General features: G+C 34.5%; 2 protein-coding genes across 15 annotated transcripts in view; one reads left to right on the top strand and one right to left on the bottom strand.

Annotated features, from left to right (window-relative positions):
- Window positions 1-1,261: 1,261 nt before the first annotated feature.
- LOC143235190 (uncharacterized) lies at window positions 1,262-11,480 on the bottom strand. 6 transcript variants are annotated; one of them, XM_076473114.1, is made up of 7 exons: window positions 11,316-11,453; window positions 10,850-10,931; window positions 10,509-10,636; window positions 7,235-7,318; window positions 5,028-5,144; window positions 3,399-3,511; window positions 1,262-2,728 (listed from the first exon to the last, which is right to left on the bottom strand). In XM_076473114.1, the coding sequence occupies exons 4-7, from the start codon at window positions 7,262-7,264 to the stop codon at window positions 1,924-1,926; spliced, it is 1,065 nt and encodes a 354-aa protein (XP_076329229.1). In that variant the 5' UTR covers window positions 7,265-7,318; window positions 10,509-10,636; window positions 10,850-10,931; window positions 11,316-11,453; the 3' UTR covers window positions 1,262-1,923. The 6 variants fall into 6 exon arrangements, with proteins under 6 accessions (XP_076329229.1, XP_076329230.1, XP_076329228.1 ...); XM_076473115.1 differs by lacking the exon at window positions 10,850-10,931 and having other exon boundaries at window positions 11,316-11,478; XM_076473113.1 differs by lacking the exon at window positions 10,509-10,636 and having other exon boundaries at window positions 11,316-11,456.
- A 5,456-nt stretch (window positions 11,481-16,936) lies between these two features.
- Window positions 16,937-25,325, top strand: part of LOC143235189 (ESF1 homolog) — a 35,576-nt gene continuing 27,187 nt past the window's right edge. For 3 of the 9 annotated variants that reach the window (XM_076473106.1, XM_076473110.1, XM_076473100.1), the window contains exons 1-3: window positions 17,575-17,789; window positions 19,555-20,037; window positions 20,605-20,739. In XM_076473106.1, the coding sequence (XP_076329221.1) occupies window positions 19,611-20,037; window positions 20,605-20,739 (562 nt within the window). In that variant the 5' untranslated portion in view covers window positions 17,575-17,789; window positions 19,555-19,610. Of the gene's footprint in view, window positions 17,422-17,574; window positions 17,790-19,108; window positions 19,222-19,554; window positions 20,038-20,604; window positions 20,740-25,325 lie in introns of those variants that run through there. The other 6 variants (XM_076473109.1, XM_076473103.1, XM_076473107.1 and 3 more) reach the window with 5 other exon arrangements.

The raw sequence follows: 25,325 nt of genomic DNA, 5'->3' as shown, positions 1-25,325 counted from the left end.
GCCAGACAGACAAGCTTACATAAACATAACTTCATTTAATAAAACTACAGGCAAAGTGAACAATAAAGTAAAGTAAGGGTATTTATAATAGTGTACAGAGTATGAAACACTTGTAAGTGTTCAGTATGTGACACGGTTTTACAAGGTGAAACAAATAACTCATAAAAATGAAGAGTAAAGTCCATGGTAAAGAAATAAGTAGCTAAAAGATGTTTATAGTAGTCTATGAAACGAAGTTAAACTAAGCTCTTGTAAAATAAAGTAAATATAAAGTTGTAATGAAGGCAAGTTTAACTGATATGTAGAAACGTCCGAATGCGTATTCACAAAATGATAATAAAATGGTTTTTAATACACTGTGTATGCGTATTTTAGATCTAGATAAGTTGAGAAAGCCCAAAGAAATTATAGTGAGTGTAATTTTCATTTCTTAGGAAATTGTATAAGGGTTAAATGTTGTTTTTGTGAAATACTTTTCAAATAAAAAACTAAAGTTGAAACCGAAGCTAGTCGTCACGTGGTGATAACGATATTGTGTCATCGTGTACAATACTAGATGCATTAAAAGTGCCCCCAGTGCACAGCGGTATGTCTGTGGACTTATACTGATAGAAATCGGGTTTCGTTACCTGCGGTGGGCAGAGCACAGATAGCCTTTTGAGAAGATTTTCGCTTAAAAACAAGTACTAACACCTAGAAACGCATATTTGGTTGTTACGAATAAAACCTTTTAAATACCCACAAAATATGTAGTACACAAATATTTTAATTAAAAAGTAAATTTGTTTGTTTGTTTAAAATTAAGTACAAAGCTACACGATAGGCTATCTGTGCTCTGCCCACCACGGGTATCGAAACCCTGTTTTTAGCAATGTGAGTGCGCAGACATGCCATGGGGAGGCAAAAGAAGTAAATAAGCTGTGAACTGCATCAGGTCAGCTGTATTTGAGGATATAGATGTTTCTCAAGTCGTGTACTAAAGACGCATTTTCCTTTTAATATTAGCAAGTTTCTTCATTACGACAAAGTTTGGTGAATTTCGTGTCTTAATTAAAGTTATGTTCAGTGATGAAGTTTAGTGTTTGGCAGGATAGTTCTTGAAGAACGAACTTAACCGAACTTGTAGACTAAAGTAAAATAGCTATAGTCTATGTTCCAATCACCCATCTCTTTGTTTTTCTTTCTTTCTTTTTTTGGCTATGAGTTTAAAGATAGTTTAGAAAAAGTTTTGTTTATAACAGGTCAAACATCATCACTTCACTAGTGTTTCAATGAATATTTACTAATATTGAAGGTATATTTGAATATTAACAAAAACCATCACTTTGCAAACTTGCACAATCTGAATACTTTGTAGTGTATTAGAATTCTAACATTGCTACGAAAAACTGAAAAAAAAAAATCAAGTTTCAGAAGTACATATATGTGTTAAAGTAACAAACAAACCAGTTGTGAAGTTATTGCTATAGGCTCCGAAAACATTTTAACGTGTTTCAACTGCAATAAACTAAATAAGAAAACGCAATTCGAAATCAACTTTTAAAACAAAAGTGACATTTTTAGTCTCTTTTCAGTAAAGCTAAACAACTCAGCTTGCATCTAAGCCTCTCATTCCAGTCACTTAAGCAGATTAAACAGTACTTGTTAACCCAGTCACTTAAGCAGATTAAACAGTACTTGTTAACCCAGATTGAAGCTACCCATCACTCGAACTCTTCTTTTCCCTCTCTGTAAAATATACATTCAGTACAAATAAATGAATGTGATATACTTTTTTTAGATACAAATAAAAAGGTGGAAACATTTTTAATAAAGAAGGATAGAACCTGATAAAAAATACACAATATATGAAATTCTCTTGGTCAATAAATAGGGTGGAAATTGTATATCCGTTTTACTCTTTTGTTTCTTAATTGTAAAAAATTAACTGTTAACATTCTCTTCTCGATTCATGTCATCCAACAAAGATTTCATCGAATTTATTGCGGTGCTATTACCAAGTAAAGATTCTTCTACTTCTTGGGTTTCTCCAAGACTTGTGATAAAATCTTTCAGCTCTTCAACAGCATGTGAGTCTGTAGTTTCAGGAAGAGAGCTCGTCGGAGATAATGATTTAGGTGTATCTCCAGTCAGAACCAAAAGACTTAAGTTATCTGGAACGTCAGCATCACAGGGCTGTTTAAAGCGGTTCTTATCACATCCACTTGAGTAGCGTGTCTCCTCACGTATCTGTTTAGTGTAAATCTCAGGAATAATAACATTCTTCTCACACTGGTTTTGTTCTGAAGAGGTGTACCCAGATACCTCTTCAGAACCGGCAGTGCGCAAGCTGACCTTGGAACCCATTGAATCATTACTCAAGTTCGTAGGATAATGGATACACGTTTCTTTTCCGTCGTTTGAAGGAGTAAAGTTAGTAGCATGAGTGGTTTCTGTTGCAAAAAGTCGCTGTTTGTCCTGTGGCAAAGTAGAACGGATAATGTCTAAGTTATGAGTATGCTCAAACCCAGGACTATTAATAACACATTCATCCTCAGAAAAGAAGAGATATGATTTACCCTCTTTCGTATTACTGCTGTCATCTTTAAGAAGAGACCTAGTCTCTGAGGTGTGGTCAATAAAAACTTCTTTTTTCTCGTCATCACTGCACGACTGAAACTTATTCCCATCTTGAATTGTGTCTTCTTCGTAGATTTTCTTAGGATCTCGCGATTCGAAAAGTCTGGATCTATACAAATATCGAAATAGTAGGAGTATGTATATTAATTGTGGCTTTTATTTACAAAACACCGCTGACCAATAACTATACATAAATGATGATTTATAAATAACTAGTGAATGTTTTGAATCAATCCTAATTTTTCATAGTATTTTGTCACGTGACATATTTCACCAAAACGCATTTTTCTATGAAAAATGTTTAAATTGGCTAAAGCACTACGAAAGCGTTATAATTCAATAAACAAAAACTTTCCGTTCTTTTGTATAGGTCGAAGCTTTGCTACATCTGTAACAAAATTGATTGTTTGTTTTGATATTTGCAAAAAGCACGTGAGGTCTACCTGCGCTAGTCGTCCCTAATTTCGCAGTGTAAGACTGCTAAAGATAAGGCAGCTAGTCATCACCACCCACCGCCAACTCTTTTACTAACCAATAGTGGGATTGACCGTTACATTATAACGCCCCCACGGCTGAAATGGCGAGCATGTTTGATATAAGGGAGATTCAAATCCGCGACCCTCGGATTATGAGTGGAGCGCCCTGACCAGCTGGCCATGCCAGGCTTAATAATGAAATGAATATACATGTAAACCTTTGGATACGTTTATGTTTTTTAAATAGCTGTAACAGCAACCAAACAACGGAAAAATAATTTAATTACTTTAAAAGCTACTTACAGTCTTGGTGCTGATATTCTTTGTGCATTCATTGGTCCAGAAACTTCAGCAGGTCCAATAAGCTTCTGAAGGGCTTCGACCCATAATTCTCGGGTTTCATTGTCAACAGCAGCCTGAAAAAACAGGGGGAAAATCCAATGTTAATGTAGCATGTAGTATATGTCATTTAATTATGTGTGTGCGGCATTTATTACGTTACAAAATCATAACCATTCAGACTAATTTGATCGATTATTACCATGTTGTATTTATTTTTTTTTTTAATAATTGTCATTTTTATTAATTATTATCAACATGTATCTATATTATTAGCCGCTTGAGCAGAAATTTAGTTTTAGTCTCTTTTTTTGGAGGTATATATATACATGTGCGTGTGTGTGGCAAGAACACGTCAAAAGTACACTGCAGCTGACAATGAAATTGTAACATGATGTATAAATATATCTTCTCATGGCAGGTTCGTATAAGTCATGTATTCATCATTACCATTGCTTAGCTAAAGTAAAGTCTTTTCCATCTTACTCCTAAATCTACCGTGTTTTTCATTAATTTGAGTTGTACTCCATATTTGTTTGAGTGAGCCTTCCCGCTATTACCTACAAGGTGTCAATTTACATTCACAGACAGTTCGTGAGACTGACTTCGGGACGACAATACCAAACCGCCGAAACCGTTGTTAACTTTCGTTATGACGAGGAACCCACTTCAAATAAAAATGTATCTCAGAACGGCTGGTATCAGTATTAACACTTTTATTGATAAGCAGAGTAACTTTATCTGTTTGATGGACAAGTAGGTTATTGACTAACCAGTTTTAACTTCCTTATTTCCACTAACCAACCGATTTTGTTTTGTACTTGTGTACACATACGTCACTAAAAATCAGTCTGTATGATACTGTGTTTGCCAAACATCAAGATTTTGAAAAGAAAGTATATTTATCCTTGTAACTCAGGAAGGTGTTCAGTTATTTTCAGGAGGAGGAAGTGCATCATGCAGATCGAGCAGTTCCCGGAAGTGCCGGAATACTTGGGCTGTCTGCATTTACTTGGAACATGATATGAAAGTTTTCTGTTAGGTTGACGTTCTGAAAAATTGATGTTAATTTATTTTGAATTACATCTTTTCGCCATTTTTAAGTTTATTTCGTAGCAAACTAAACAGAACTTGAAACGCTTAAAGGTTACTCATTCTTTACGGTGACGTATCAACCATAATCAGTGAACACAAAGACACACTAACCAAAACACACCTCAAACAGACAGCAATAAGAATGTAAAATGTATTGTTATTATTATAGTAAAACAATGTTAAAAAAAGTTATTAAAAGTATTATAATAAAGTTATCATTTTCAGCAATATTGTTTAAGATCACCTAGACATTTAAGTAACAATATTATTCTTATCACATTGTTATAAAGATGAGAGTAACGGTAGTGATATAATATCACAACATTTTAATAATTAGTAAAGGTATTAATGCAACAGTATTGTTAAGCCACAGAATTAATTCAATAAAACTGTTAAACGTGATTATGACGGTTTTAATTCAAAACAAGTTTAGTTTTATGACTAATAAATTATCTATTCTTTTTACATTCATTGAAATTCAGCTTATACCAAACTTACTAGATGGATTACTTTCCTTCTGGTGATCACATCAAATGCAAAGCAGAATGTACTTTTAATCGTACGGATAGACTGGATCTGGGAGAAGTCCATCATACCTTTACAAACTCCCAAACACTGAAAGAAAAAGGAATAGACTTACACTGATTACATTTTCTGATAATTTTTCAAGCGTTCTCATTACGACACGACCGCCGCTAGTACAGCAGTAAGTCTACGGATTTACAACGATGAAAATCAGGGGTTCGATTTTTCCTTGGTGGACTCAGCAGATAGCCCGATGTGGCTTTGCTATAAGAAAGACGTTTGTTTGTTTTTTTTAATTTTGCGCAAAGCTACTCGAGGGCTATCTGCGCTAGCCGTCCCTAATTTAACAGTGTAAGACTAGAGGGAAGGCAGCTAGTCATCACCACCCACCGCCAACTCTTGGGCTACTCTTTTACCAACGAATAGTGGGATTGACCGTAACATTATAACGCCCCCACGGCTGAAAAGGCGAGCATGTTTAGTGCGACGGGGATGCGAACCCGCGACCCTCAAATTACGAGTCGCACGCCTCAACCCACCTAGCTATGCCGGGCCACTTGCTATAAGAAAGACACACACTCGTTACGACATTACAGGTGTAAAAAATTCAATACAGGCAATCGCTTCCCTGTTTGTTGTACTTTGTGAAAGAAAATTTAAATCGCATCAAAAGTAGGTAGCAAATAATTTCAAACGCGTATATGCTCTAAGTGAGGTGAATTAATTTAAGAGTTCAAAGTGAACATTTAGAATTTTTATTCAAAAATAACATTTTTAAAAGGGTACGTATTTATATCAAAGCTACTAAAATTATCTGCCGTCGTCCTTAATATTGAATTATTGGCCAAAAAAAGAAAAAAAAAAAGTCAGTCAGCAGTATATTACCACCCACCCTTCAAACTAAGGGACTAAGGGATTAACAATTACTCCTATAACGTAGTAAAGATTAAAGCGAGAACATTTTGTTGTATCGCTCAGATTAAAATCCACTCTCTAGTTTCAAAATCTAGAGCTCTATTATAAGGCACACCTGTCTTCAGCGGTATTAATAAAATTTATTTTTAATGGTACTAAATAATTAAGAGCACGCACATCCCTAAAAAAACCAAAAAAACAAATAAAAGTTCTAATTCTACTTATCGTTTTTATTACTACAGACTTTAAAGAAATAATTCAAGCCAATGATTACATCTGAAAAAGGACACGTTGCACAGTTGTGTACCTAGGGGTTTGCTCATTATTTACATTGAATGAAAGTTGTTTGTTTGCTCTTAAGCTCAAACCTTCACAACTAGTTATCTATGCTTTGCCCATCTCGAGTGTCGAAAACAGTATTTTAATGTTATAAGCCTTCTGTGCAACAAGGTTGCCGTTAAATAAAAGCAATTTTGACTGAAATAAAAAGCGTGTTTCACAAATAGTTTTACAAGTTCGTAAGGATTTATTTTCATGCGTCCATTCAACCAGCTCTAAGCTAAGAACATTTCGCCAAAAAAACAAAGAAAATTTATGTAGCTTGGAGACTACATTCGTTGTGGTTACGTACAACAACAATGGTCAGTAATGTTCACAATTGCTTACCCCTCTTTCTGTGTCATACTTCAAGGAATGAAGTTGTGCTCTATAGAAATTCATATATGTTAATGTGCGATGAGTGTAAAACTCCCTCGGAATTATACACTGAAAACTTTTTAGCTTGTTCCTGAAATTCCTGAAGGGCTACGACAGAGTTCTGTGAACTAATCAATTCTAACTTTGAATTGATAGACTAGAAAAAACTGAGGTACGAAATAATGGCATATACAAATGTTCTAGTTAGAGGTGGGTGCTCCAATACATCCGTAGTTACTGAACTTAACAGTAGAAAAAAACTTAAAGTAGACTACATTAGAAGTAGATTTGTTTTGGATAGAATAACATAACTCATAGAAATTATTCATGTTTTATAAATCAAGGAGTTTATGTAAAAAAATCCAGTTACTTTCAAGGCCTAGGGGAATGTTTGTTTGTTTACTGGAATTGTTAAGGCGTGTAAATCTTTGCGTTATCAACGACAAAAAAGTATTGTCATACCGGACGACAAAATATGTATGTGTGTGTGAGTGTGTGTATATATACTTATATATGGCACTGACTCGTATACTTTAGAGTCAAACGGAAGTGTGAGAAGAAAAACTTACCTCATAAGTTGCTTTCGACTTGTAATACATGAACTGTCTTCCTTCAAGAACAAACCAATATCTCTTCCAAGTACATCGTAAATTCTGTAATAAAATATATAATTAAATTATTCTCAAAGAATAGTAGGCTTCACAAGCTGAAAGACTATAACCACTTATATAAAAGTGTTTGTTTCTTAAGCACAAACTACACCATGGTCTGTCTCGACTGTATCTATCACGAGTAATGAGACCTGTTTGAAAAAGAAAAGGGCTATACTGATATTCTTAGGCATGGTATGCTTTCACGTGAAGTTCTATGTCAAGCTGTTATCCAAGAAATAAGATCTAGCAGATAAGATCCTGAGGAAAACAATAGTTTGTTTTGGAAATTTGGACAAAGCTACACAAGAGCTATTCGCATTAACTGTCCCTAATTTTAAAAGTACCCATTCCAGTGACTAGACTACTCTAACAGAGACGTGAAAACCTACCAGCCACGACTGTTGTAACGGACTCACAGCATTAAAGTACAGAATAGGATTTTTCGGCAACGGGATGCAGATTCAGATTCTCAATACGACATGTAAACTATTAATACCCAGCCTGGAGAAAATAAAGATCGGGGTTTTAAATTATTTACATATAATATTATGCTAATTCATTCCTACAGTTTTAGAGATATGGGATTAAGCTCATTTGCACATAGACTCGGATTGTCCTTTGGAAGGACCTATATGGTGCAGCTATCAACTAATTGGAGCTAAAGCAAACCGAGAAGAAGGTCATAATAGCGTTGTGGAGGTCTAGAAGCAGGGTTTTAGGGCTACTAAGCCAGAACATAGCACCAGTTTGCTTGTTTGTAGTTAAGCACAAATCTATACAGTAAGCTGTTTGTGTTCTTCCCACCACGGGTATCGAAACACGGTTTTCAGCGTTGAAAGTCAGCAAACATAACGCTATACGACTGGAAGGGGCTATAGCATCAGAGTTTGTGTTCTAAGTCCCCTCGATGAAACCAAGTTAATATTATGTTTATTCAAATACCCACAAACTAACAGAAATAAGTGTTGCTCATGGTCAGGTATCACGGACAGGTATTCTATCGAAGTTTGTTTTCAAGTATGAATTTCCCGGAGGTAGTTGTAAAAGTAACTGTGGATAATGGAAGAACTTCATTGATGGGTACGCTGGACCCTCTGTGAGATATTAGGGGACCTATGAATTCCACAGCGGAGTACAATAATATATCACTCTATTACTTCAAACCTTTGATTTCCGACATACGTATATCATGAATCCATAGTTTCATATTAGGTCACTTTTTTCTAGCATGCTACATTTTTATCCAGTGTCTTATAATAATTTATTAATTGAAATTTAATAAGTCAAGTATGTTTTCCATTCATCAGGATGTGTAATTTGAAACAAACATGGGTAGGAAAAGTAATTCATGGTACCATGAAAAGTCTGTTCAACAGCTTTCTAAAGAAAAACTAGCTTGTTGACTGTTTGTAGGTTTCAGACTCTGTTCTTAACGTTGGATCTTCTTAATCAATTTCTTTTTTATTTTATTTACTATATCTGTAACATAGTTTGGAAAGCCAAGTATTTTACAGTTTGAAAACTCCTAGGTTATCAATGTAACTGGTGTATACGATATATAATAATATATATATATATAATCTTTTTTTTCGAATAAAGTTATGATTTATTTAAAGTTATTTTGGCCAGTACGTTTAAAACGATGCAACCTTGAATAAAACCAGCAAAGCACATACACATAAATTTACCACAAACAAAAAAAATTTCTCCAGATCAACTCAGCATGACTATTACATGGTACTCGGAGATACCATATTTTCCTTTCTCTCTCTCTTTGTTTGGAAAATATTTAGGATATTTACACTTCTAGAGTATTTACAGACTTTCATTACCGGAAATCCGTCTGACCTTATTTTATATGCTAATACACAAGGTCAAGGAGTGTGTTTCACTTGAAGAGATTTTTTTCGCGGTTGCTGCTTTGGAGACTCAGTTTTGATCATGTATTCACTTCCGTAGCAACAATACTGTGGTAAACTTAGAAATATCTAGAGGCTATGTTGTCATTACTTTCAATTATGAGATCACTACCGAACTACCGACGTAGTAGCACCTGCGCACCGAGAGGGGTAACATTGTTATATTGTGTATATAACTTTATACTTTCTCACTCTTCGTACAAAGGCGTTCGACTCGCAATCCGAGGGTCGCAGGTTCGAATCTCCGTCGCATCAAACACGCTCGCCCTTTCAGCAGTGGGGGTGTTATAATGTTACGCTCAATCCCACTATTCATTGGTAAAAGAGTAGCCTAAGAGTTGGCGGTGGGTGGTGAAGACTAGCTGCCTTCCCTCCAGTCTTACACTGCTAAATTAGAGACAGTTAGCTCAGATAACCCTCGTATAGCTTTGCGCGAAATTAAAAAAACACACGAAACAAACAAACAAACAATCTCTTCATACAGAATTTCTTCTGGAAAGATCTTTCAATAATAACAGGAAAGTGTTGTACGTCATCTTCGTGCACTCGTCTTTGACTTTGTTTTAGCCTAAATTTAGTTTCTTTTGTTCAACTAAGTGAAGTCAAATTTTCAATTTTAAATCTACAACACATCGAACGTCCAGTTATTTGTGGCGCCATTTTTATCTGTAAGGTAATCAATGAATCTGAGAATATTATATTTGTTCTTCGTAAATGTGTGATTTTCATGTAAAAACAACACAAACTAAGATCTGTATTCTGGTCCTTCGTATTTATGGCTTCACAAGAAGGATGTGAACAAAACTTGGTGCAAATAGGTTTTATCAAAGAAGAATAAATATAGTAGTTCTATTGCAATTGTTTCGACATGTGAACTTTCATGTGCTAATTGTTTCTTGCATTACCCACCACACTTTGTAGTTGGAGTTCATTATAAATCGAACTTTCTCAGCCAGGCAGAGTATGTAATCAGTAAGTATCAATCTGTGTGTTTTGATATTTCACTTGATGTAAACTAGCTAATGTTTTGATCTAAACCAAGCAGTTGTCGCTCACTTCACTTCCTTCATGAGCAGACTGCCTAAACCTTCTATTATGTGACTGCTCACCAGTGGCACAGCGGCATGTCTGCGGACTCACACCGCTAGAAACAGGTTACAGTACTCGTATGTAGCTTTGTCTGTAATTATAAACTAATAAACAAATTACATGACGTGTCATGCACCATTTATTATTTAATGTCTTTTTATCAATTAATGGGTAAAACTGACATTTTTTCCTGCCCTGATGATTCACGAAGTTTCCCGGTGGTACAGTGGTAAATCTTTGGATTTACAACGCTAAAATCAGCGGTTCGATTCCACTCGCTAGACATAGCATATAACCTCCTGTGGCTTTGCTGAAAGAAAAACACATGTAAATCTTATTAAATATAATTAGTTGTTGTTGCTGGATTTTTTTTTTATATCAGTTACTTTTCATTTTTTTGCGATATGTTTATTACTACCTTCGAAAAATTGAGAACAAGAACATTCTAAGTTTTACAGTATATTCTCGCTAATATGAGTAAGGATTAAAATCAAGGCCATAAAGATCTCTTTGTTAAATTTACCTAAAGATACTCTTTACAAGTCTGGAAAATGTTGACATCAAACGTTGTTAGCACAGTTTATCCGAGGATTAAAGATAACATGCTAAGGAAAAACAAGAGGATGAAAGTAATAAATTTAGTAATATTATACAGGTATAATATACACTGTTAACGGTGACAGGGATCTTTAAAATATATAAAATTGCTAATATCTATTCCGTTGCATCGTTCTTTTTTACTTCTGGGGAAATTACTAGAATTTGATCGCGTTTTTGTGAATGTGATTTGCGAACATTTTTATTATACTTGTTTGTGAGCTGTTTAAAACTTTTTCAATATTACTTTTTACGTATGAATACAATATGTAACTGTTATGCTCACAATTGGATGGGTTTATTTAAAAACCAAAAACCGAAGAAAATGACTAAAGAATTAAAAGAGAACTCGACATAACAATAATACAAATAATAGATGACACAGAACTTACCAGTCTACCACGTTTGCTTAAATATCCTTCAACTTTAGGCGATCCAGAAAACGACTGGCGGTGTAATAACCTTTGTTTACTCATTTTGAAGAAAGCTCAGTTCTAAGTCCTAACTCCGATGTTGACTAGAAAAATATATCCTTTTCCTCCGGACGTTAACGGGAAACTACTAGGAACCAGGATCAGTATATGTAAGGTAGGTACACCCAGGCACTTCCTGTTTGCTGTTATCCCCAACTCGACTTTATTTAGCACATAGGAAATCACTCAGGACTTATGACTGTTTGTTTGTTTGTTTTTTTGAATTTCGCACAAAGCTACTCGAGGGCTATCTGTGCTAGCCGTCCCTAATTTAGCAGTGTAAGACTAGAGGGAAGGTAGCCTAGTCATCACCATCTACCGCCAACTCTTGGGCTACTCTTTTACCAACGAATAGTGGGATTGATCGTAACATTATAACGCCCCCACGGCTGAGGGGGCGAGCATGTTTGGCGCGACTGGGATGCGAACCCGCGACCCTCAGATTACGTGTCACACGCCTTAACACGCTTGGCCATGCCGGGCCAGCTGCTAAAGCTCTCGCGAAACAAAAACATCAGGATGTGCTCTTTTTTTGAGTTACTAGAAAGAAAATCGTTCATGTTAAGAAGCAAAAATATTGAAACCTGTTCAAAATATACACATTTAGTGTTGTAAGTTACAGTTTTTATTATAGTAGTATCATTTATAGATGGTAGTGCGTTTCTTTTTTGTTGTTAAGCGAAAAGCGAAACAATGGGCTGGCTATCAGTACTGCGTCTATCATGGGTATCGAAAACCGGTGTTTATTGTATAGGACTTCATACTTACCACTGAGTCTCATGAAGGCTCCATCACAGCGAATCATTCAATTATTATTATTGTTTCAACGATGAAATGGTAAAAGTAAGTTTATTCTTTACATTAATGCAATGCAGTTTTGCGTCATTTTATAATCGTGGCCTATAACCAGGGGCGTAGATTTTTTTACACCCTATGGGGGTGATGATTTTTGCAACCACTTATATGGACTGTCCAATTTGCAAATTGGTAATCTGTGATTACGTGAACCTGAAAGGTGTAAACATGCAATCACAGAGTAACCTTGTTGCCACGATACTTCAAGGTTTCCATGTAGATTTGTATAAGTGAGATGTTGTGAACAGTTTTCAAAATGTTAATAGAATAAAGACAAATGTGTCACAAATTAACTGCCACATGAATTTATTCCTGCACACTGCACAGTATAAAAGATGGCCATTATACTTGACAAGGTTACTAATAACTTTCATTGCATGAATTACGTTTTCAATTATTAATAAAATTAGTAATTACCCTTGATAAGTTTATATCTACTGAAAAACTGTTCATGTTGTTTGATAAAAATAATTAAAATGTCTTTGCGAAGTCTTGAAAATTACACATCAATACAATGTAGCACATAATTATTCATACTTTTCATTGAAGTAAGATTCATTTAGTCCTCTAGTCTACAAGTTCCCAAACGTAGACCTCCTTTGTGATGATCTGTTTATGAATTCTTTCATAAGCTCTTCTATATTTATCTTGTCGACCTCATCTCTGTGAGTGTGACAAACTGCCACATGGTTCAGGCGGCACTGAGACATAGTTGACCTCAACCACGTCTTCAACCGTCTTAATGCAGTAAAGCTGCGTTCACATTCGCAGCTGGATACTGGACATACAAGCAAAATTTTCATGAGAAGAAACACTTCACTAAACATCTGCTGACTTGTTTCATGCATTTTACAGTAAGCATCCTTCGCACCTTTCAGAGATACTGCTTTTGTTGTTCCTTTGAACATGGGGAACTGAAACTCGAGCCGTTGTGCAGAGATTTCTGGATAGAAGTTTATAACCGAGTTGTCAATCTTGCCAGATGTGATCCTGTTCTTAAGTGCCAGAAATTGCCTCAAGTCACTATTGTCTGCATTGAATCTAGTGGTCAGATGTTCTATGACTGTGTCCACAAATTCTAAATATTAATTCTGTAGTAATCTCTAGCTGTTGCAAAATGGTGTGCTGAGCCATCACCTGTGATCCTTCTGGGGGGTCTGCGAATGCGTGGTAGTTCAATAGGCACCAGATCAAGGGAAGTAACCTTTTTCTCAACTTCATCAAATATCTTGTTGTAATTTTCCTCTGTTTGCAATACCCGCAATTGCTCAACTGTCATTGCAGATATTTCAATCATGTCAGATACTGTCGCTGATTTTGCTTGGAATGCACGGTTTAGTTCCTCTAATGCAGCTAATGGATGCTGAGCCATCAACAATCCTAAAACTGTCTTTCCTTTCTCATATCTGTCCAGTGGACCTCGTGCTTTCATCGCTACTATGATTTTTCATTTGCTAATTCAGACAAAGACTTAACAATGTCACTGTAGTGATCATTAGCACATGTAATTGCAAATAGGCGGCACAACCAGCGTGTTGGACACAGTGGGCGGATGTATTTAACATCACCATTGTGGCTGTCTGACGGTACAATATTTTCAAAGATTGTCTTGTATTTGCCTGACCTCTGAAGCAAGACATCAAGTTCATGTACCCACTGGATAGAATCTCGAACACATTCACAAGCTTCAACTGCATGTCGCATTATTAAATTAGCCTTGTGTGCTCCGCAATGAAAAAACAAAGCTGACGGTTGCTTCTCTTTTATTTTTGCCTGGCATCCACTGTACGCACCATTCATACCGTGTTTCTCCGATAGTAAGACCTACCCATAAAATAAGACCTAGTGTGATTTTTGGGGATAGTTTTAATATAAGCCCTACCCTTAAAATAAGCCCTAGTTAAGAGTGGCAAGAAGAGGAAAGAAATAAAAAAAAATAATTTATTAATTAGTTTAATAGTTAGTTAATTAGTTTGTTTAAGTATTAATCAGTTAGTTTAATAGTTTAATAATAGTTTATTTTAAATGGTTAGTTTAATAGTTTTACTTTGTAACTTCATTTTTTTAATATATCAAAATAAGACAACCCCCGAAAATAAGCCCTAGTGTCATATTTTGGAGTGAAAATTAATATCAGCCCTGTCTTATTTTCGGAGAAACACGGTATTAGCGGCTCCATCATAAGTTTATGCTCTTAATCCTGACAGTGATAAATTGAGTCTAGTCAGTACATCAAGTATAGTCGAGGATATTGTTTCACCAGTTGTATTGGAAACACTGTACAAACCAAGAAATGTCTCATGGACGACAAGGTTCTCATCTACGTATCGCACACATATTGCTTCCTGTTCGGCACCTGTAACATCTTGAGTGCCATCAACCATTAATGCGAAGAGTTTACTTTGCTGCATTTCGTGTGCTATGTTCCTCAGTATTTGATGGCTGAACATCTCCATAATTTCATTCTGAGTCTGGGGTGATGTGAATGTGGTTTTCTTTGACAAGTAGGCCGTCAATTCAGGATCTTTCTCTTCCAGGAGCTTCATTAACTGCAGGAAGTTCCACTCTGTATCAATATGTCCACGTAATGCTAAACCTTGACGCAGTAAGGAAGGTAAACTTCTCAATATTTTGGCTAGACTTCTTTTGCATTCTTCCTGCTGCTTCTTTTTTCCATCATGTAGCTGGACAGTCACTGGAGTTACATCAAGTGAATCTTCTTGAGATATAGCGAACCTGTGCTGAGAGGAGGATTGGTGTTCGTTGAATTTCTGTTTTGCCTTTTTCCAGTTGCAAAAACCGATGGATATGAAGGAATACTCCACTGGCCTCTCTAATTTCCCTGTAAAAAGGCCTCTATTTTCTGCCTTAGCACAATGAAAGCATATGACATTTTGAGTCTAATTGTCGAAGTGCAGCCACAGGAACTCATCAAACCACTTGCCCTGGAAGTTGCTATTTTGAGATTTTGCTTTCTGTCGTGGTATTAGTTGTGCGTCTGGATGATATAGCTTTCACACTGTGTCTATGGAGTGTCAGATTTTTCATTACTGCACAAACTTGTTTCACAACTATCTGGTGGTTCATGATGTGCAATAGTTGCGCAAGCATTTTCAGACTCGTCCTCTGATGAACATGGTATTTCCTCTGTATGGCAAGTTTCTATTCCTTTGTTTGAGGTTGTTGGATTATCCTGTATCTGCATTGTCACTTGTAGTACTAGTAACTGGCTTGCAGAACTGTCTAATATCGGAAAGTTTCAGACGCTTGCTTGTCATAATTGGAATCTGTTTCCCAGATGACTCAACAGGCTAAAATACAGTCTTTATTTGTGCAACGAACGAAGATAGAATAGAATGGAAGTAGGAATGAACTGTACAAAGTATTTAAGTCGAACGTGCGAACTTCACAGTGACTACCGAGCCGGCAGACCGCCTGGGCATCGCTGGGACAATAAATATGTGCTAGTTACAACACAAGTAATTGCAAGTTTCTCGAAAAATACTTAAACAATCACAAACATATTATATACCTGTTAAAGCTAATCAAAAGGCAAACACGTTGTGATATAATGTCTATAAGCACGTCTATTAAATAAAAACACCTAAACAAAAACTAGGAATACAATTCCAGTAGAGGCTTTAGGCTGTTGAAATCGCTCCTTTTGTGTTCTAATTATGCAAGAAAATACAATAATTTTACTATCTATTATAGAGAATATATTGTTCTTTTACCATAAAGCACCAAAACTTTATTAGAGGGTGGTGATAATTTAAAAGTTCATGGATTAATGAGGGTCACAAACACAGGTCTAATGAGCCCTGTGGTAAAATCGAGGCTCAGACTAAAGGGAGCGGAGGGGAATGATGTAGGGCGCGTCTGGATCCGATGGGCCCGAACCTGTCGTTAACTGTACACCAAACGTGCACTATGGTCAGCGATTCGGCAGCTAAGGAGAGTAAGGCGTTCGACAATAAAACCGGCTAGACATGCATAAGAACAAATGGCGTAGGAAAACCGTACAATATACACATAAGATTGATGCAACTACAAGCTACAAATGGCCTGCCAGATCTAGATCACAGGAGTTTACACTTTGGAGTAATATTTTCGAATTTCATGCTCTGTTCAATCTGTTGTGATGAAAATTTTACTTAATCTTACACTACGTACAAGACGTAGGTAGATTCTGTGATAGTGCTTGCAAGCCTTGCATTTATACTTAGGCCTACTGACTGATACTTACGAACTATTGCTTAGATCGAAAAGCTTAGAAGCACGCCTATATTAAAGATGTACATTTCGGTTACTGAAAAAGCTTACATCTCGACCTAATTATGTAATTTAATTGGTAAGAACACGAGAATCACAAGAACAAATACACAATTTGTAGGTCTGTGATGCAATAAAACAATTCAACAGACCAAACTGTAGGGGGGGATGATTGTATGCACCATACCTCCCACCTAAAATGAAGGGGGATGTATCACCCCCATCCCCTCCATGATCTACGCCCCTGCCTATAACTGTATATTGTACACAGTGGAGGAAGTTTGTAAAAAGGTTAAGAAAGAAAGACAAGGGTTTATTCTTATGTACATGGTCTGAGTTTTGAATTGTTTTTACCAGATAACTTAAAATAACCTACCGGTGAAAGTTTGTTTATTTGTTGTTAAACGCAAAGCTACACGATGGGATATCAGTGCTATGTCCAACATGGGTATAGAAACCTGATTTTTAACGTTGCCTTCCTTCACACTATCAAATGAGCCACTTTATAACACCAGTGCAGGACAAATGTCCAACAGTATTTTTACTTCTTCACAATGCAACAGTCCTACTATTTCAAATCGCGGAATTTTGCGTTATAAGTCTTCAAACTTGCTGCTGCTGATCAACCAGGGGACAAAATTTCGAAGTATTAACGTACTTAGCATAAAATATTTCTTCAATTTATTACAGATTAAATCAAACTTTAAACAAAAATAAACCTAAACAGAGTAATAATATTGGAAAGTAATTTTTTCAAAGATGAAAGCGAAATCATTTGAAAGTTATACCTTGAGGATAAAATTGCAAGTCGAGTTATATATACGTGAATGCTTGGAGTTAATGGTTCGTTTTACATCACCATACAGTGAGCTAATTCATCTCAGGTATGTGAATAATGGTATGATATATTATCGAATTCATTATTCAATATTAGATAGCGGACTAAGTAAATGAAAAGAAATATTTAACACATATATAATTGTATTTAATGTTTTACGCTGTTCGTAATATTGTGTATAGATATTATTGGTAAGAGGGAATCGGTGAGGTTTTTTTGGGTTAATTTCTTTAGACTATAGAGTATACTTGTTACTCGGTAGTAATACCACGTGTGTAGGTTTAGCGTTACAAATGTCGTTAAGTTCATATGTCACAGTTACTTTGTTTCAGACCAAGTGAACTTGAAAAAGAACTTAAGAAGTATTTCACAGGTTATTATTATTGTTGGTGATATAGTAATTCTCGATATCTAACGGAATCAAACAAGTACGTTTATGGCAACATAAGTTGATACTACAGTAGTAGAACAACTTCATGGAAGTTAGATATAAATGATTATAATATTAATTTGGATTATTTATGACAAATGAAAAGAACCCAACTGTCTATATTAGTACTGTTTTGTTTGTTTTTGCGAATGAGTATGATACCTCAACTATTCATGTTAATTTTTTTATTTTAAATATATAAATAAACTTGAGGAAGTGAGTGTGAAGGATAAATAAGTGATACCTTAAGTAAGTTTATAAACAAAGTATTCAGTTTATGCAACTTCTTGCTGAAATTTGTATTCATATTCCATAATTAGTACAAATATTTTAGCAAGAAGTAGCATTATCATGTAATTGTGTGGTGGTTGTACTTTTTGAACCATGTTTTGTTTTAATTTCCATCATTATAAATTTTAAAAGTCTGTTCAGTGTTTGAAAGTTTCAATTTCACATACATGTTTTTAACCCATATTTTATATTACATATGTGATAAGCAGAAAATTAACATGCAGATTTGGGGCCTTCTGTTTCTCTGTAACCTTAACTTGTGTATTACAATGTAATAGCATACTGGTAGTGCTGCTGTGTAGTAGTCACAAGTAGCCCAAAATTTAGGTTTTAGAATCTAGTTCTGGTTTTAGATCTGTTTGTTTTATTTTTCACTTACTTGATGAATGTGAGGGTTTGATAGAATCTTAAATTTCATTTGAGTTTAACAAACATTTGTACTGTTGGACTTTATTTATGTACATAAAGTAAAAGTTGAATATTATGGCAGAAGAAATTTGTGTATATTAAATGATTTGCCAATGAAGGCTAGAAGCTTCTGCCAAAAAAAATAAAAAATAAGTATTGGAGATGTAAAGACAGCAGGTCTAAGCTGCATATGAGTTACATTTCACCAGAACCTATAACTGTCTAATTCTTAAACTCAAAAAATATCATAAATAAAATAAAGATCATATTTTTAACTATACAACATACTTAAACTGGAAGAAGGTTTTTGTTTTTGTTTTTTTATATTTTAACAATGATGCATGAATTTTGTTTTTTCCATCACAGCAGTATCTCTCTTAAGCAAAAAATGAATTTGCAAATTTCTGTATTCTAAATGCATTATTTCAAATTACTTAGTATAGAAATTTGATTTCCATTGTAGCCCATTCACTAAAAACTATGAAATACATGTACATGTAAAAGTAATGGGGTTTAAACATTGGGAATGTCAATGATGTAATATAACCTTGTGCAGTGGTTTGCTTAATGATATATGGTGTTTGTTATTAAACTGAATTTCTTTAATTCTATTGGAGAAGCCTACAGTGCTTTTGGATTGTTTGATATACATTTTTGAACTTAATACCTTTGGCTTACTCTTGTTTTGGGATTTATGCCTTATCTACAAAATTACCAGGATTGAAGTCCAGGCAAGTGACTTATTTTACATAGTATCCCCTTTATTAAAGTAAGGCTCTTGCTTAGCCCATAGTAATGTTTCATGTTTTATTAGTTTGCATGTGATAGTGTAAAGGTAACATTATTTGTTTTTTATATTTTATTATATTTTAAGATTAACTTGTATTCGTATTACTCATTATGGTTGTATTGTTTTTGATAAACTATATGAAAATAAAGAATGAATATGGTATTTTTATGAATATAAAGATGCCAATAATTGTACAACTGTTTGTTTTTCAAAAGATCTAAATATAGATATTTTATACATTGATTCATGCTAATAAAATCTTTTTTTGATATAGATTTAAAGTGTTGGTATTAATAAGTGGTTACTGAAGACAAACTAAAAAGAACAGCCATGGATAACCAACAGAAAGATGAACGTTTTGCAAGCATTGACAAAGATCCACGCTTTCGAACTGTTCCTAAAAAAGAGAAAAAAATTACAATTGATAAGCGTTTTAAATCTATGTTTAGTGATGAACGTTTCAAACTCAAATATCTGATGGATAAGCGTGGTCGTCCTTTAAGTCATACTAGTTCAGAAGACTTAAAGAAGTTTTACGAGTTAAGTTCTTCTGAAAGCAATGAAAGTGAAGATGAAAAATTAAAGATTAAAAAGAAGAACAAGAATAGAAGCATAAGAAAATCATTGGGAAAAGTATCTGATGAGATTGATTTAATACCTGAAACAGAAATTATTAAAACAAGTGTTAAGACAGAACCACAAAAAACTAGTACAAAAAATGTTGAAGATAATAAACCATTATGCAAGAGTGTTTCATGTAAGTATCATGTGAGATGTTTGAATCCAACATATCTTAAAATGATTATCAAGTTTACTCAGATGGCTGTAACTATCCTGTTAATAAAATTTAAAATAAAAGGCCTACAAAAACTGCAGATTTTTTTTTATTTAAGTGATATTATGTAAAAAGCTATGCACTTAAATGAAAACTTAAAACTGTATTAAATATTGACGGTGAAAAACATATCCGTGGATTGTGTTGTTTAAGTCATAGTAACACAAAAAATTACAGTGGTAGGAAATATTTAAGGTTATTTACTATACACAATTGTTCTTGTTTATCTTGGTAAAAAGCAGCTTTACTCTTTAAAAAGATTGTAAGTGAAAATCAAAGTTATATTCTTGGAGAGACACTGAATCAAATATGTTGGTAATTAAAAATGATGTTACTCTCATGTGATTATATAATCTTTTTTTTTCTCTACCTGTACAGTTTCATTGAGTAAATTTGTTTAATCATGATGGGTTTTGTATTCATAAAGGGAAACATAAATAGTTTTTACTTCGGTACAAAGATATTGAAAAGATTAATATCTGGTTTTAGATGAATCTGAAGAAGTGGATGAAAAGTCTGATGAAAGTTATGAAGATTTAAACAAACAATTAGATTTTGCTCGTGGGGAGGGAAACATAGAAAGTAGTACTACTGATGACAGTAGTAATGGAGAGGAGGAATCAGGTAATGTGAAATGAAGATAATATTTAACATTGAAACTATACTGGTTATTAAGTTTGTGCTTTTTTGTTTGTTTTTTAGTTTTCACTTTTGTCAAGACAAAATAGTGAAAATTTGGAACTTTAAGGATTATTACAGTTAACTGTTTCACTGATCTATTTAATTACTTATGTTCAGTTACATGCATAAAATAATATATTTATTTGTGCTTCGTAGAAAAAAAATATTGTTTCATTTGTTTTTACTATTGTATTTAATTATGTGGGTCAATCCTTTTGATGTATGCATTAATTGAATACCATACTGCAAACTGTTATGTCCAAAATCTAAACAGCACATAAAAAGGAAGCAAAAATAAATTGCACTGAAATATGTAAGTTTTTAAGTTTGAAGAGCACCTGTTGCTTTGAATAGGTCTTCTAAAGTCCCTTACTGTTTCTCTCGCAGATGCCAAGGAGGTAAAAATATAACAAAATGACCATGGCATTAATGTTAATGAAAGTAATTGATTTGATACACCTAATCTTCAGTAGTTCCTTGAACCCTTTCTTGAGATTTGGTATAAAATGTACAAGTTTGTATACACATTTGCACATGTTAAGTAATTATACTGTAACTTTTAATGCTGTGAATATCTTTACAAAATTTGGTAGACTTTTAATTATGATTGCAAGTCTTTTGTATACAAAAATTCAGATTTTTTTTAGTGAAGTACTGTTACTAAAGATTGGTTTATTAAAATATTGCATTGTTTTGTTATTAGCCTAATTGCAAAGTGATTTTTCATGTTGTGATTAAAAAAATTATTCTGAGTCTCATAAATCTGAAATGTTATTTGTGTAATCTCTAAAACCTCCTTAACACATTTCAAACATTTTTTTTCAGTAAAACTTTATATGCTGTCTGTTATTTTCTCTACCCTAACTATAGGGGTATGTCAATTTGACCAACATCATAACCACCATAAAAAAGTAAGAAATAAATATAAATTTTGCTTTTTTTCATTCCAGAATGACTACAAAGTATAACGTTAAAACACAAATATTTAGTCTAAATAAATTAAATCTCATAACATTATACATTTAAATATATTTATTGTTTTTATTATATTGACCTTCCAGTTGTGCCTGGCTAATAATACAGAGGTTACAATGATATGGCATATATGTGGTCATGTTACAGTATCAATTGACCTTTACAAAGTGACCTGTCTTGGCTGTGTTTTAGACTAGCATTTTATGAAATAAGTCACATTTTAATCATTATATATTATATACGTGTAGAGATTATCACTATATTTACAAGTAAGTTCTTAAATTCATATTTCATAAAGCATAGAACAGTAAATAAATAAGTAAAGCAAACAATTATCTCTTCTAGTTATGATCTTTGTATTAGGTTGCTGCTTCTCATAGCTTGCTAAGCCTTAAGAAATTTTCTATATTGAAGATTTGAAATGAAATAATTTTTTCAGGTTTTAGATATAAATTTGAAATAACCAAAAAATCATAAATTACTATGTCGATACCATAGAATTCCATTATAAATTATCAAGTTTAGTAACTATGTTGTATTTTCTGGTCTAAAAAAATATGAAATTTTGAGCAGACTAAAGACACAGCCTTTTTCTTTGACATCTTGTTTCAAAAGATCGAGATGGCATTCTAACACATGAAAATGGCTGAGAAAGCCACTAGGGGGAAATTGTGAACTTTAATTTGGTTATACACATCACATACACAAGTAAATGTATATAGAGGACCATTTCCACAAGTAGAAAGAGGTAAGGCCACTGTGTTTGATTAAGTGTGAGTGATATCTTTGCAAGTAAAGAAGAGGTTCTTATATTATATTCAAGCTTGTTAATGTCAGTCATTTGAACTGTATACTCTATTTTTACATTACAAATGCCTAATTTGAACCAATGCTGCATTCAGTGTTCCATGTGATATAGAAAAATTAATGTTTAAATGTTTTTTTTAATACTTACTTATAAATTAAGGAATTAAATAATAAATTCATCAAATAGTAGTTCAATAACATTTTGAATGCAAGTCAACAAGTGCTGTGGCATGGCCCTTGACCCATGACCCATAGCATTGGAGTTAAAGCTACAGGTAAAGGATTGGAAATTTATTATTCTAAATCAATAATTGCTTGTATTAATCTTTAAGAACTTGCATTGCATTAAATGGATTTCATTCTAGTTTAAGTGTTTGCAAATAGAGAAGAAGATAATCTTGAAGAAGCCTTAAAATTTTCATTCCTTTTTAATGAAAGTCACCAGAAGAAAACAATTAATTGATGACTTAATAAATTTGGGAGCTATTATGATTTGACTGGGGTATTATGGACCCCATATGCATACTTAAGGGAAAGCATACAACGAAATGTTTGTGTTTATTAATGTATAAAGTTACTTATTCAATTATTTTTACCTTTATAAACATTAACTTTTTTGTAATGTGCTTTCACTTAAGAATGCATATGGGGCCAAACAGCTACATTTTACTGTATAATATAGCAGGAAGAACAAAGTACATGTGAAGTCATAAGTAAATTAATTTAATAAACCTTTTAATAAAAAAAAATTTGATTATTAATGATTCAACTCAAAAGCATAGCAGACAAAATGATAGAACATTTGTAGATTTATTGTTCACTTATTTTTATGAGCTACATAATTTTCTCTTCAAGGTGTTTTATATAAGTTTGAGGTATCTAGCACTTCTGCTTCTTCCTCCACTTTCTTAGCCATCAAGACTCAGGCAGAGCAATCACCTCTTTCCTTTCAAGCTGATTGTCTCTATGACTATAATCATCCCTTTACACTGGTAGAATTCAAACTGGCCCTTCATCGATCTGGCAGTACATTGGTTGGACCTGATGATGTACACTATGACATGCTGTGCCATCTATCTCCTTCTTCTCTTGATATTCATCTGATTATTTTTAACCCGGATCTGGCAGGAAAATGTTTTTCCTGATGCCTGGTGCCAGGCTATTGTCCTACCTTTCTCTAAGCCTGGGAAGGATCCCAAGATTCCTTCAAACTACCATCCAATAGCTTTGATGAGCTGTCTCTGCAAGTCCTTAGAGAGAATGGTTAATGCTCGTCTTGTTTCGTTCCTCAAATCAAACAAACTCCTCTTGCCCACCCAGTGTGGGTTCCTATGACAGCACTCTACCATGGACCACCTGATTCGACTTGAAACGTCAATCAGAGAAGTCTTTCTCAAACGACAACATCTTGTATCAATATTCTTTGACATTGAGAAGGCTTATGATACAATATGGAGGTATGGCATTTTGCAAGACAGGAGATTCCAAGTTCGTGTGGGTTCAACACTTTCCCATTCTTTTCTACAGGAACTTAGAGTTCCTCAGGGCTGTGTTCTGAGTGTCACATTTTTCAGTATAAAATTATTGTCATCACTGAACAACTCCCTCTTACTGATGCAAACAGGCTCTATGTTGATGACTTTCACATCTCGTGTCAGTCGTCTAACATGAGGTATATTGAGTGGCAGCTACAGATTGCTCTCATTCGCTTACTGAAGTGGATCACAGCAACACAGCAAACGGCTTTAACTTCTCTCTCTCTAAAACTGTTTGCATGCACTTTTGTTGCCAACGGGGGTATTCACCCTGATCCTGAACTCTGTATCGGTGAAGTTGTGCTGTCTGTGGTCCCCGAGACACAGTTCTTGGGGCTTATATTTGACTGTAAGCTGACCTTTATACCACACATTAAGCAGCTATGGGTCAAATGTACAAGAGCACTGAACATCCTTCATGTCCTCTTCTTCCATCACTTGTATCCAGGCACAGTTAGATGAATTAGGTCTGTCCTTGGATAACATTGCTGCATCTACTGGTCAGCCCGTTCCATTATGGCTTCCTACAGTCTCCAATTGTGACCTATCTTTAAGTCATCTGAGGAAAGTAGACACTCCTTATTGGAAATACTGTCAGCTATTTGATGAACATCTTTCAAATCATCCTGCCATTCCTATTTATACAGATAGTACAAAATCAGGTGACTCTGTGGACTTGGCCATGGCTTGTTGTGGTTTGGTGATTGCATGTAGAATCCCTTCTACAGCTTCTATGTTTATTGCTGAACTATACATTTCTCTTGCCTTGGATCACATAGAAGCTGAGCAGTACTCAAATTGTACTATTTATACTGACTCGCTTACTTCTCTACTGGCCCTGGAATCGCTTCACATTAGTTCACACCCTGTTCTTGCCAATATTCAAAACTGATTGGCTCATTTCTCTTTAACATCTACTTCTATCCAGTTTTTCTATATACCGGGCCACGTTGGTATTCGTGGGAACGAGCTCACCAACACTGCAGCTAAGCCTGTCTACTTTTTCACTATCACCGATGTGCCTGTTTCATACATGGACTATGGTCCTGTATTCAAGGCTAGGCTCCGTGCCAGCTGGCAGTCGACTTGGAGTGAGGAACATGAAAACAAGCTTTTCCAAATAAAACCCTATATTGGACTTTGGCCGTCTTGCTTCTGTAAGGATCGGAAAGAGGAAGTTTTCTAACTAGACTACGCATTGGTCACAGTTTT

Source organism: Tachypleus tridentatus, chromosome 12 (assembly GCF_004210375.1).
Source record: "Tachypleus tridentatus isolate NWPU-2018 chromosome 12, ASM421037v1, whole genome shotgun sequence".
Taxonomy (NCBI): Eukaryota; Metazoa; Arthropoda; class Merostomata; order Xiphosura; family Limulidae; genus Tachypleus; species Tachypleus tridentatus.
Note: the sequence above shows the minus strand (reverse complement) of the source record. Positions and strands in the feature narration are given on the sequence as shown.